The sequence below is a fragment of the Lolium perenne genome, chromosome 4 (genome assembly GCF_019359855.2).
Source record: "Lolium perenne isolate Kyuss_39 chromosome 4, Kyuss_2.0, whole genome shotgun sequence".
In the NCBI taxonomy this organism is placed as follows: Eukaryota; Viridiplantae; Streptophyta; class Magnoliopsida; order Poales; family Poaceae; genus Lolium; species Lolium perenne.
The window spans coordinates 59,736,462-59,750,966 of NC_067247.2; the positions used below are offsets into that span (position 1 = coordinate 59,736,462).

Sequence of the window (14,505 nt, forward strand, 5' to 3'; positions counted from 1 at the left end):
GAAATGGACGGTGGTGTCTGCGGGGTTCTTTCGACACTTGCCGACGGTCTTCTTCTTTGTTCGTGTGGGGAGGGGGAGGGCAGCAGTCGGCACAGACGCAGACACCGCTGGCGCTGGCCTGTTGGAGCCGGCCGCCTTTGCCCTTCGATGCAGGCTTTGACCCTTTCGGCTTCGACGGTTCAGCAGCGGATGTGCTCAGTGTAGTGCTTGCGCATGGCACAACGAATACATGCCGACGGAGGGAGCTGCTACGGTCGTGGCGACGCTCGATTCCGCCAGGGCGACAAGTGGTGTGGGGGTGTGGGGGGGGGGGGGGGGGGGGGGGTGTGAGTGATCCATGGCCAGGATTCGGCGGTCGAGCTCGCGTAGGTCGAAGCGGTGAAACAAAAGTGGCAGTTAGGCGTCGCACGCGGTTCGTTGTTTTTTTAATTGGAGCTGATGTATATTTGCATTGCGTGGTGCAAATTTTGCATCGCGGTATAAAATCTGTGAGCAGTTTTTTACGTTTAGATCACCGCTTGAGCATCTTTTTTCTTGAGGCAATGAGAGTATATGACCATTTTACATTTTTACATGTACATATATGTTTGAGATGCTCTAATAGTGCCGACAAAACTACCAGCGCCTGTTGAATCGACCTCGGATTGAGGGATCCGGTCTTGGTAGGGTTCCCGGATAGGGCTAACTCACCGAGCGGATTCCCCAAATAAAGAGGGCCAGCCCAGCCGGCCAGATCCGTAAACCTACATCATCTAGTCCAGGCCTCCAGGGTTTGCCTGCTGCCGTCGCCGTGTGAGCTACAGTATGTCGGAGGAGTCATCGCCGCCGACGGAAAGGTCATGTCAGAGGGCTTGTTTGTGCGATCTGCTCTGTGAGCTCGAGAAAAACACGTTTCCATCTTGCTGCTCGTCTCCGAAGCTGCTGTTTGACGTCGTCTGCTCGTTGGCGCTGCCACTGATGAGTCACTTCATCTTCCCCCTGCGGCCAGCTGCCGATTTCCCCATTGTCTGCACGAGGCGTCCTCACCACTTCACAACTCCACCATTGGGCCTTCTTGACCTCGTCCGTTCCTCCTCGGCACCTCTGCTCCTGTCTCCGTCGGTTGGCCGTCGCGATCCGCCGAGGAGTCGCGCTTCCACACTTCATGGCCAACTCCTCGTGGAGGTATTTGCCGCATATTCCGACTTCCCCTTCAGCGGCACCATCACCATCTTCGACGGGACTGTTTCCAACTACATCTACAGACGCCCGGACTGGGATTCCGACGCAGATTTCCGCTCGCAGAAGAAACAATGGCTAGCAACACACGCCAACTCCTCCGGATTCAGGAACAAGCTGCTGCTCACCGGACCAGGCCGAGCCATGTCGGCGTTCTGTGGCTTCAGCTTCAGCGCCTCTCCCCGGGAGACAGCTACATACGAGTGTACACGGTATGCTATGATTCGCCTAGTGACTACTCTAGGATGCTCGATCGTCCCGGCACCGTAACCATCCGAGCAAACATGGGCTATGTATATGTGACGTGCGCGGTGCTGAGCAACGCCGTGTGCGCCCGTCCAAAGGTCATGGTGCGCCTGCCCTGGCTCTACCCTTACGTCTATGTGCATGGTCAGTAGAGGCGCCGATGAGCCGGAGTGTATCCCCTTCACCGGCTCGCAAGAAGGAGAAGGTATTGGCATGGAATTTTGCCTTCCGTTGTGCCGATCTCCCCTTGTGGTGCCGATCGGATCATGTCTTCGCGTAAAGGGGCATCTCGTGTTGAATGGATATCAAACAATATCTATCGATCATTCTATCCCAACTGAAAGTCACTTCTTCGAGACTGGTTGGGTTGAGGACAACGATTCAAAAATCCAAACCAATGTATGCTTAAATCTTAGATCGGTATGGATATGAATTGGTTGGGACGGGGACAACGAGAAGGAATGATGGCAGCTAAAGAAATATCAGGAACTTCATAAACAAATAACAAGAGTGTCTGTAAGATTATTGAAAATATCATTGATGCTTTTGATTCATAGTCAAGACACAACTAACTCCCTGCAGTTACAATCGAGAGGTGCATCTGACAACGAACATGAAACAGAACTAAACACGTATAGTGTTGAAATTGTAGCTCAACTTACGGGTTTTAGTCTAGTTACTACCTATTTCTCCGATGAATAAATTGTGGTGCTGGAATTATGGCGCTATGAAATAGATACAACCTCATCCTTCCGAATTCCGAAGAAATCTTGACATAACACATTGATTTTGATAACCGCATTCTTGTGAAGAGATCTTGACATAACACAGTGTCTTGCGAAAAAGATACACCCTTTTTACCTTGAGTCTAAAGCTTGGTTTATGAATACAAAATAAGGGCTATTAGTTTGACGATCATTGCATTTGACATATAAATATTGGGAATTGTGAAATTATGGTATTTGCTTTATAGTAATGGTACAGTATTAAAGTAGATTGCCATAACCTGTCAGTTGCTTGTGTACTATGAAATTCCTTGCTGACAAATGCACTGAATATTTCAAGGATGAGGGATATTTAACCAAAGTTAATATAGAAAGTTTTAACAGCTTTACCTGACGCTTCGTGATTACCAAGTCTTTCCTCTGACCTGTATGGTTTTCTTTTTCTGATTTCTGCACGACGCTGATATACGTTGTGCATGTTCAATCTTGGGACCAAGAATGTGGGCGTTATGCAGAGAATGGAGACTACAGAAAACCACATTTAAAAGGCAAATAGCATCAACGGCTCATGCATATGATCGTGCAAGTGGATCATCTGATTCAGACGCAACATTGATATGTTAGGGTGCGCAACATTGATATGTTAGGGTGTTTGGTAGTCCGGGCTGATTTCGTGCAGCACGCGAGATGGGAGTGCATGCGCATTGCAAACGGTCCATGAGCCATAAAAGACGTGTCGTTTGGTTGCCCGTGTGGCATTTTCTGCACCAAAAAGGAAAGCCAACGCCTATTGTTGGGTAGCTGCACAAACGTTTTTTGTCCTAGTCGTGCACCCTGTTTGGTTGCAGATATGAGCGTACTGTGGCAACCCCTTCCCTTAGAGTGGTGAGATTACCCTGCTAACTGAATAACAACACATTCAACTAGATTCAATTCATCAAAAGTTGCTGGTAATACACATCAAGTATTTGCCCTATTGGACAATGCATCACGAGCAAAGCAACTATATTTCGTGGTGCATCACAGGTTCATCACACGAGGGGTTAGTATATATCACCTCGAACAAGTTCATCATTACAGAGCGAGGATCAAGTTCAAGCAAGTCCTAGCTAATGGAGGGATACGAGAGCACCTCCCAAAATTAGCAGATCGTGAGAACGAAGCAGAAGCACTAAGCAGGAATCTGCTTGCGTAGCCAGGTCCTAAGCCAGCTCCTCCTCTCCGATGGCTGTAGCTGACGGTACTCGGCATACTCTTCTTCGTTGTCTACAATGTAGTCGATTGCCCTGACCAGCAAGTTAGGTTGGAACAGCTGTGTCCTGCAGACAAATCGGGGCGTGAAGTTTGTCTTCATCTGAGCATAGTTCGTGATCGGGGTTCCGAGGTACTGACGATGCCTCGGATAGCACCGCAGTCCAAAAGGAACAGCTGCTAGTGCGGATGACAATGACATACTTTCAAATCTATGAAGGATCTCAATGAAGCATACTACCTTAATGTACTCATGTGTCGTCTATTCATTAACATCATAGAAGCAACAACCATCTTCGCTTCAGAGTGCAATCAATGTAGACCTGAAGAGTACTCACATGTATGTCAGCGAATGCAAAAACATCAGCATCTACCTTATCCATATGCTCCTCTTTGAATCCTAGATTAAAACAGACGCCACTATGGACGCTCTGAACCAACCGGTTCAACACAAACTTTGAAATTTCAGGTTTCCAAACCATGACAGGTTTGTTTGAAAACAGACAATGAGGAGCATTAACAGTTGGAGCAGAAAGATCAGGGGAGCCCAATGGTATGATCGCCTACATGATAAACACCAGAAGAACATACCTAAGCGTTAGCACATCAATGAACTACCACTACCACATCCACATCCTTAAGCACTATCATATCAATGAACTACCACTACCACTACCACATCCACATCCTTAAGCACTACCACATCAATGAACTACGAGAAAAGAAAGAGCGATCTTATAGTCAAAGGAGCCACACGCATCACCGAAGTCAGGGAAGCAGGGGACCCTGGCGAAGATACATGCAGCACAACCGTCCCCGTGAAAGAGTCAGATGCAACGACGGCAACCGTCCCCGTGGAAGAGTTAGATGCAACCTCGACTACCTTGACCAGCAATGAAGGAATGACCTACAATGGATTCTTTCAGACCCCCCTATGTATCCAAAAGATCTAGATCTAAGGCTAGGGTTTGTAGAAGCTTACAACAACCGGAGTGATCGGCGCAGAAGAAGAAGACGACAATCCGTGGCCAGTAGCCACCGCCACAGCCAACGTCGCTGCCACCAGCCTCACCGACCGTGCGGGTGAGGAAGAGCCAGCCATATCGCTAGGTCGGGAAGGGTGGATGAGCTTGAAATGGGGGAAAGGGTGATTTGGATTTGGCGGTGAGAGAGCCGCCCCTATATACGGTAGTGAAATTTAGAGCGCGGTGACCGAATTCATCCCGCCGTGTTTTTGATGTTCTGCGCTAGCTCGCGCCATCTCCCGCGGTGGCTCTAGGGGAACGCGACGTTATCGTTTGTGCAGAGACGAGGGTGGCTCGTTAGAAACGGCTAATCCGAGCATTCCTCTAAAGTATGATCCGGTGGTGCTTTGAGAACCGGTTCCTGCAATAACGTGAATAAGACCAGGCAACCAAACGAGCCAAAAATTGCTGACCCAATACGAGCCAAGGGGAGGACATGCTACCAAATGCGCCCTTAGTGATATGAATGCATAATGCAAATTCAGGCGTGTGCATGTTTCCTCGCAAACAAAATTGAGGCGTATATATGTCACAGCCCCGAGCACGTTGTAGAAACGTATGTGTAACATAGAGAAAGTATAAGAATCACCCGCATTTGACATATACAATCTCTATGTTATATTGTTATTGTCGGAAATTCAATTCGGCTCCCGGGTGCACATGCTCCCTCTACCAACAAAACATATTTCAAAGTGTGGAAAATTTTTGAAAAAAATTCTACATGTACATCTCCATAATATATGTGTGTGCATCAAATTTCACGAAAAAAATATATTTTTTGTGACCTATGTAAAAAAGAGAAAACTTATCCTGTGAAAAACATTGTTTTAAGCACTGAATTTTGTCTTTTTTACGCGCTTCACATGATAAGTTCATTTTTTTATGAAATGACTTTGTGAGCGCGTAGCACATGAATATGTACGTGCGAATTTTTTATTTCAATTTTTAAAAATTTAAAATATGTGTAAGATGCATTTTAAATATAGGAGAAAAGTACTACCAAGTTGTTTGCACCCGTCAAACTACCGCGTGCGTCGCTGAAATGTTCCTACACGGGAGACGGGACTTTTCCCGTGGACTGCCGACCCAGACCGCAGATGCTGCTGTGTGAAATTGGGATCGCGCACGGGCGATCGCAGCGTTGACGGCATGGCTGGTCTCATCTCAACGGGAGAAATTCTAGCTTGACCATGCGCCGAATCAGAGCTGAGAAAAATAGTCGCTTGCGGGAGGGCTCAAATCACCCGATTATAGTGCACAGTCCCCACCCACCATGCATGCGGCAATGGCCCGCCGACCAGCTCCATTGCAAAATGAGCAGATGCAAGGTGCCAACGTGGCTACCCGTCGTTGTCGCATGATAGGCGAGCTAAACATGATCGAGAACAACGTGGAAAATGTCCCATCGTGTCCGTATAATGTTTTCCTTATCATATGGCCCAACACTTAACCGGGTGTATCATTTACAACTTGATCAAACGTTCAACATGCAGAATGCATGGCTTTCATTGCCAATAGAATAATACGGATCTTCATTCGCTTTCATGATTCTGAAAACGTAGGAATACAAAAATAAAGAAATCATTTATCACGGCACATTTTAATTATACGTGAATTAGAGGAGGGTGATTCATAGGTCTCCTTTTTTTTAAAGAAAAACCTAGCTGGCCTATCGTGCCACCCCGGCGACTCTGGGGGCAAGATTGTCGTAAACCCAAACATCTCCTGGACATTCGTCTAGCTCTATCGATGTTGCCGGATGGCGGATAGCGGTGGTAGGGCATTTTCATCGCCTGTTTTGACTCTTTTCAGAGCGCCGCGTATCCGGATCCCCAGAGCATCACACATCGTTCTTTCACTCATGTCCAAATGCATTCTACACCCCCTTTGCACTTGTTGTTGCATGCTCTATCCTTCTAGCACCATAACCGTATGAGTTAATCCTCTTCACGGTTTTAATTAGGAACTTAGAATACAAGCAAATCGAGTATAACTATATTTTGGCACCGCTTCCATACAAGCAAATCGAGTATAACTATGAGTTGTCAGCAACGAGTAAACTTCATTTGTGAAGTGTGTAAAAACAATCGAGCATATCAATCACCAAACTAAATATTAAGGAAAATTAGAATGACAAAACCACTAACTAGATTTGAGTTCCCAATTTGCCATTAGCTTTCGTTCAGACATTCATCATAGATTTCACTGGCACTAGCGAAACAGAAGTCCATGCAATAACGAGTTGCAGCTGGCGCAGCGAAGCAGGCTACCCATCTATTATTATCTATGTCAGGTACTCCAGAAATTTGTACCGTGTCTTTGAATCTAGTACAGCGGCGAGTGAAAGAAAATATAATTATACTAAACTTTTATACTCATTTATAGTTTTTATCGTATTGTGATCTTAACAAATACTATATATGTTGTGTACTACCTAGTTAGCATTGTTAAGCGTAAAACAGTTTAATCCATTTTGTTTCATTTATATAGTAGCAATGTATATCATTGAGACCATATCCAAGTTGTGCACAAAAAATAACTTTGTTAGATATGGACCTTAGCAAGGTCATAAGCACCTTAAATGTCAAAAAAAGATGAACACCTTCTTGATTTTTTACGATTAATAAATTATATAGCGTATATGTATATTGTTGTGAATGCTCTATTTTTATATTATGAAATATATTGGTAGAGTTTCCATAGTATCTTAATAGAAGTGTGAAGTTCATAGTTATGTAATAAATATGTAGAAACTTCCAGAGTGCAAATTGAAGATCTGACATGATCAATTTTCCATGGTCAAATGTGCCTTATAAATTGCAGCGAGTTTAGTAATTAGTTAAAAGTATAACTCAACCAGCTACGCTCTTCCACAGCAATTTGAGGTTCTTCACCGTTGGATGAGGCGTACGAACAGTCCAGATGTTCCAGATTTTCCAGACATACTGAATCGTTGGATCAATCCAATCTCAAACAGGCCGGCCAAACATTATGGGTTGATTGGTTTGTCGCAGCTGTTGCTACATCGGGCGAGATCTTCTCCCCAGAGCCATGTTTAACCGGACCAAGTCCATATACCTGAATGACAGCTTGTTTGGTTGCCAACAAAGGTTTTTCAGCCCATTTATGCGCCTTGTTTGGTTGGCAAGTAAACTGCAATTTGCATCTCAGGTACGTATTTTGGTTGTTTGGTTATCTACAGGACATAATTCTAGTTACCACTTCTCCCAAGTGGTGACATTACCCCTCATCAGCAAAGAGCAAAAGGCACCATAACAACGAATGAAAGTAACATGGTGGACTAATATAACATTGTTCAGTCCTAGCTACTTCCAAATAGCAGTTTAACATAATAAGTTAGGCCCTAGCTAATCACGAATGATAGTGCAGAGCGCATAAGTAGTTCATGACACACAATAGGGAGTAGTTCATGGCACATCACACATCACCGGAATGCTTCTCTTCTTCTTTAGATCCTTGTCTGGCCTCTGTCAGCCCACATAGCGTTCACCCACTCCTGCCTCTTGTTCTTCCAGGCCATGTTATCGGTGGCAGCAACGCCATGGCCAACATCAACCTCGCCATGATGGACCTCATTCTCGTCTCGGAAGAGCGATAAAGACCTCAACCTAAGATCCAGTTATGCAGAATGCAACAAGCCATCACTAACTTTACCTAGGCGGAGAAGGTGTGGAAAGGCTTCTGGTCAAGGATCTTAAAGATGTTCTTCAGAGATGCAAATGCCCTCTCGACGGTGACCTTGAGGCTAGAGTGTGTGAGATTGAAGAGTTCCTTGGAATTCTTGGGGTAGAACCTTGCAGAGAACTCATTGATGTGGTACCTTGTTGACCTGAAGGGTTGGAGAAAATCATGGCGGCAAGCATAGCCGGCATTAGCTAGGTAGAATTTACCCTCAGGGACCTTCAGGCCATCTCCTCTCTCCAAGCTATCAGTTAGAATGGTCGCATCATGGCTGATCCTTCCCGCCCAACAAGCACATATGTCAACTTTATATCAAAGTCCACAACGGCTAGCACATTCTGGCTGGTGTAGTGCTTTCTCCCTCTGTAGGCAAGAAAGTGGCTTCTCGACACTTACGCTGTGATATGAGTACCATAAATTGCACCAACACAATCTTGATATGAACATTCACAAATGGTAATTAAGCCATTTGTGATGTACAAAAGTGAAGAGTTGAAAGCTGTCCGATAGTGCAATGAACATGAACACTCAAAAATGATGTACAAGGTGTTGCTCACCTTGAAATATGGAAACCAGCGGTGACTTTCAATGATCTTCTCTCCTCTTAGTTCTCCAATAGCATAGAGCACTTCCTTGAAGTACCTAGAAACTGTCTCAACCGATATCCTCCATGTGCTATGGATGACTCGGAGTCATTGGTTGTGCCCGACGACATGAAGGAACATAGCCACTTGCTCTTCGATACAGGTGTGGATTCTATCCCTGAGCAACCCCTACCTCTTAATGTATTGAAGAGTTGGTTGAAGGCAACTTTTTCATTATCATCATGTTCACAGATTCCACATCTCCATTGTTGTAGATGTAGTTGAGGTTGTTCATTCTCTCTCTGACGCGGACAAACATTGGTGCATATGTCACGCTGGTTCTAGTGTGGCGACAAATGGCTCTCGCATGTATACACAACCCTAAAAGGACACGGATTCCGCCTACAGGGGGTGGATAGGCGGTTTAAAACTTTTACGATTATGGCTTAACAAATGCAGAATAAAACTAGCGTTTAATTTGTCAAGCACAAAACCTTTATAACCAGGGTTCACCTATGTGCACCAACAACTTATGCTAAGCAAGACAAGCAACTATGTGATAGCAAAATATATAACTTCAAGCATGAAGGCTATCACAAAGTAAAGAGCATAAGTAAATAGCTCGGGTATAGGAATAACCGAGGTGACGCGGAGACGACGATGTATCAAGAAGTTCACACTCTTGCGAGTGCTAGTCTCCGTTGGAGCGGTGTGGAGGACAAAGCACTCCAAACGCCACGAAGGCCTCACCGTATTCTCCTCGACCCTTCTCACCAAAGGGGAATACCTTGATCCACTATGGAACCTTAGGGTGGTCACCGAACCCGCACAAAGCTTGGGGCTATCTCCACAACTTAATTGGAGGCTCCCAATAAATTGCCACAAAGGTCTTGCCTTTGAAGAAACTCCATAACTTAATTGGAGTCCCCAATAACTCCACAAAGACCACTAAGCCGTCTAGGGTCCAAAGACCCAAGAGGAACAAGCTCCCGGAGTAATATACCCACGAACTTTCACCTCCACGTATAACACGGAGATGTCAAACCGATGCAACAAATGTAATGGCAAGAACACCACAAAGATGCTCAAGTCATCCAGTCTCAAATTCCAACAAAGCTACTAAAACTATTGGGGGAATAAGAGAGGAAGAACAAAATAGAAAAGGAACACAAAAGTTCTCTCCAAGATCTAGATCTAGTGACTCCCTCACAAAGAGGGGGATTTGATTGGCGCAAATGTCGATCTAGCTCTCTTTTCCTCAAAAGTGAGAAAGAATCATAGAGGGAGTGAGGAAAGGGAAGCTCTCCAAATAGCAACAATGGTGGAGAGCAAGAGGTTGAAGAAGAAATATCAAAAGAGAGAGCAAGAAAAAGGCTTAAATAGAGGCCCTTATTTTTCTGCCCGTTGGGGCAAGGTAGATCCGGCTTGGGCCGGTAGTACCGCCCTGGGAGGCGGTACTACCGCCCAGCCCACGAGCGCTACCAGCAACAAGGAAACAGGGCGAGCGGCAGGTTAGAGCGACGCGAGGGACGCGTGGCGAGCGAGCGCGGGAGGGGATCGGGGCGAGCGGGCAGGCGTTCACGAGCGAGTGTGCGTGCGTTGATTGGGTGGGCACGCAAGGCCATGGCACGCGCGGGCATGTGGCATGGGAGCAGAGTGAGCTAAGCTGCGCGTGAGGAGGGTGTTGCACACGTGAGAGAGGGGCGGGCCGGTACCACCGGCCTAGGCTGGCCGGTACCACCGGCGCCAGTACCAGCACTGGTACCAGCAGCTGCACGCGGCATTTAGCCGGTACCAGGTGCGGTACCGGGTGCGGTACTACCGCCCAACTTCCTTTTCTTTTAAACCAAAAAAGGTAAAACTAGAAATGCAACAACTCAAGCTAGGGAACTCCGAATAGAGTGAAACCAATTTTGTTGGAAAGGTAGCGACAAGAGCTACCCCCACAAAAACGCTAAATATAAAAACAAGTGGGAGATGATTTTCTATGATTTTTAGAGAGAAACCTCTAAACAAGGAGAACCGATAAAAACCCCAATGTCGAAAACCCAAGTGATCTACGCAAAATCCGTTTTCGATGAACTAGAACTTGTGGGAGATGATCGCCACCAAGCTCAAGGAGAAGGTGAAGTAGACGACTTCAAGGCACACATACCTAGCTTCCCCAACAGAAACTCGAGCCATTCCCAACAACTTAAACTTCAGGATACATCCGGTGTTTTGCATATACCTCTTTATTTCTCGCGCTTTTTTTTTCTTTTTCTTTAGTGCATCTTGTTGCTAGATGTTGTTTTCTTTAAACCTTGATTTTTTTTAGAATCTTGTGCGTTTAGCCTGAAAGATCACGAGCGTGTCATGTTTAAGTTACAAATTTTGAACTTGTTATGTGACCCAAATGATTTTGTGATTTTTGCGCAATTGTGCATTTGAGCATATACTCCCGCGTATGCCGTCGATACCTGGATGTATACTCCCGGCGGTGGTTAAACTTGAGTGATCGGGTCGTCACAGGGTCGTGCGTACGGCCTATGCGTCGACTGATTGAACTCGCCACCTTTTACGACCTGCTCGCTCAGAATCCCTTTTCTGATTCTACACGTGCACGCCGCCTCGCCGGAGTGAGACACTGAACTTGACGGAACACGGAGCACCACCGGCCGGGAGCGGCGCAGCGCCCGAAAAGGCCCACGTTTCCCACTCGCTCCACGCGCAGTCGGTCCAGGCTCTCCACCACACTCTGCCTCCAACTTTTAAAACGCCGCCCCACACACGAACCCAGCCCAGTTATTATACCCACCACACCGACTACCGAGCACCGCCGTGGACTCTGCTCAAGCAGCCCGCCGTAACAGTAGACTTCTGCCTGCCTGCTCGATCAAAGAAAGAAGATGGCCACGGCGGCGGCCTCCCAGCTCTCCTTCTCGTCCCCGATCGCCGCCCGCGGCCGGCGGCAGACCCGCGCGTCGGCGTCCGCGACGGACCGGCACGAGGTGGTGTCCCCGAAGCTGCGGCTGCCGCTGCGCAAGGTGCCGGGCGACCACGGCCCGCCGCTGCTGGGCGCGCTCAAGGACCGGCTCGAGTACTTCTACGGGCCCGGCGGCCGCGACGGCTTCTTCGCGTCCCGCGTCCGCGCGCACCGCTCCACGGTGGTGCGCCTCAACATGCCGCCGGGCCCCTTCGTGGCCAAGGACCCGCGCGTGGTGGCGCTCCTGGACGCCGCCTCCTTCCCTGTCCTCTTCGACACCTCCCTCGTCGACAAGACGGACCTCTTCACCGGCACCTTCATGCCCTCCACCGACCTCACCGGCGGCTACCGCGTGCTCTCCTACGTCGACCCCGCCGAGCCCAGCCACGCGCCGCTCAAGTCCCTCCTCTTCCACCTCCTCACCCACCGCCGCCACCACGTCATCCCGGCCTTCCGCGACGTCTACGGCGACCTCTTCGGCCTCATGGAGAACGACCTAGCGCGGGCCGGCAAGTCCGACTTCGGCGCGCACAACGACGACGCCGCCTTCGGCTTCCTCTGCCAGGCGCTCCTCGGCCGCGACCCCCTCGACTCGCCGCTCCGCGACCAGGGCCCCAAGCTCATCACCAAGTGGGTCCTCTTCCAGATCAGCCCGCTGCTCAGCCTCGGCCTGCCCACCCTCCTCGAGGACGGCCTCCTCCACACCTTCCGCCTCCCGCCCGCGCTCGTCAGCAAGGACTACGGCCGCCTCGCGGACTTCTTCCGCGACGCCGGGAAGGACGTCATCGACGAGGGCGAGCGGCGCGGGATCGCGCGCGAGGAGGCCCTGCACAACATCATCTTCGCCATGTGCTTCAACTCCTTCGGCGGCATGAAGATCCTCTTCCCGTCCATGGTCAAGTGGCTGGGCCGCGCGGGGGGCCGCACGCACGGCCGCCTCGCCACCGAGGTGCGCGCGGCGGTGCGCGCCAACGGCGGCGAGATCACGATGCAGGCGCTGGCGGAGATGCCGCTGGTCAAGTCGGCGGTGTACGAGGCGCTGCGGATCGAGCCGCCCGTCGCGATGCAGTACGGCCGGGCCAAGCGGGACATGGTGGTGGAGAGCCACGACTACGGCTACGAGGTAAGGGAAGGGGAGCTGCTCTTCGGCTACCAGCCCATGGCCACCAAGGACCCGCGCGTCTTCTCCCGCCCCGACGACTACGTCCCCGACAGGTTCCTCGGCGAGGACGGCGCGCGGCTGCTCCGCCACGTCGTCTGGTCCAACGGGCCGGAGACGGCGTCGCCGTCGCTGCAGGACAAGCAGTGCGCAGGGAAGGACTTCGTCGTGCTCATCGCGCGCCTCCTCGTCGCCGAGATCTTCCTCCGATACGACTCCTTCGACGTCCAGGTCGGCTCCGGGCCGCTCGGCTCGTCGGTCACCGTCACCTCGCTCAAGAAGGCCACCTTCTGATCTAGCAAGAGCTCTGACCCACCCACGGTCGTCAAAGCCGCCAGTGCCTCTCCACGTGTACTTATTTCGCTATTAATTTGTACCATGCAAGTGATAGGAAGACCACCTTCTGATCTACGAAGAGCTTGATTCGTAAAAAAAAAAATTAAAAAAAAAATCTAGGAAGAGCTCTGACCACCGGTCAAAGCAACCAAATTCAAAAGAAAAATACTGCCACGTCTACTTCTTTTCTCTCTTCTCTTCTTTCTTGGTTGGTGCCAGTATTTCACCATGCATGTGATTGACTTGCATGGAAAATTGGAGGTGTAACAGATATTCTTTATCGGGGTGTAACGGATTGTCTTTTCTTAGTAAGGATAAGGCATGCCGACCTATGGTGTCTTGTTTGTGGTAAGATCAGGGAATTTTCAGAGTGAGATGGGAAACATGTATAGACTATTTATTCAGTTAAGAAAAATGTAGACTATTTATACACGGTAGGTAGGTAGGTTGGTGGCTTTTTTCTACTAGTACAAAGTATATGGATCAAGGTTCCAGAGAGTAGGTCGATGTGATGGCGAGTGTGAGTACAATGTTCATGTGCTGTTATTAAATTATTGATTAGAAGGATGGGGTGCAATTATTGGGAATAATTTACCTACCTCCACGGCTGCATTTCATTATCTCTGGGTCTATCACCTTTTTAAGCCTGCTTGCTCTGGGTCCATGCTTTTATATTTTTCTACAAGAATCAAAGCACAAAGTATAAATGTTTGTATGACCGGTCGTTGTCGTGTCAACTATCGGAAACTCAATGTCTTGCAATTATTTATGCACTAATAGCGATAGTTTAGGGACGAAGTTGCGAAAATACGCAGTGCACCCCCAGGTTCCGGAGTACCAAAGTTAATATAGCAGTACAAAATTCGTATTTCTAGCGCTCCAAAAATTCCTAACAAATTTGTTTGCTTGTAGAGGACGCAAGTATGTATGTGGTGCCATTTTTCATACTCAAACTCGAAAGTATGTAGCTAGGAGAAAAATGATAAGTTTTAGATAAATAGCATGAAGGAAACTAACCCGCACAGTAATTTCTATAACTTTGGGTTCGAGACAACTACATTGCTTATTGCTGGAATAAGTTTAATCAGGTTCCGCAGTACCTAGGTTCTAAAAAATCGTTTTAGAAGAAGTTGGATTTGTGAAATGGAAATGGTCGGGCCAAGTTTGTTGAGTTCAAGCCAAAAAATTATGGTGCGGATGACCACCTCGAGCGGTAATAAACTAAATATATGTCACAAATCTAACAACAAACTGCATGTTCGTGGGCTCAGAGACCGTTTGTATGGAGCAAACT

General features: G+C 48.2%; 1 protein-coding gene across 1 annotated transcript; it reads left to right on the forward strand.

Annotated features, from left to right (window-relative positions):
- The first annotated feature begins 11,530 nt into the window (after window positions 1-11,530).
- Window positions 11,531-13,563, forward strand: LOC127292676 (allene oxide synthase 1, chloroplastic). The gene has a single exon (XM_051322122.1). The coding sequence runs from the start codon at window positions 11,640-11,642 to the stop codon at window positions 13,167-13,169; it is 1,530 nt and encodes a 509-aa protein (XP_051178082.1). The 5' UTR covers window positions 11,531-11,639; the 3' UTR covers window positions 13,170-13,563.
- Window positions 13,564-14,505: the final 942 nt, after the last annotated feature.

Bases quoted from the DNA above. Each gene is read 5' to 3' on its own strand.
- LOC127292676 (XM_051322122.1), top strand. From the start codon at position 11,640: ATGGCCACGGCGGCGGCCTCCCAGCTCTCCTTCTCGTCCCCGATCGCC.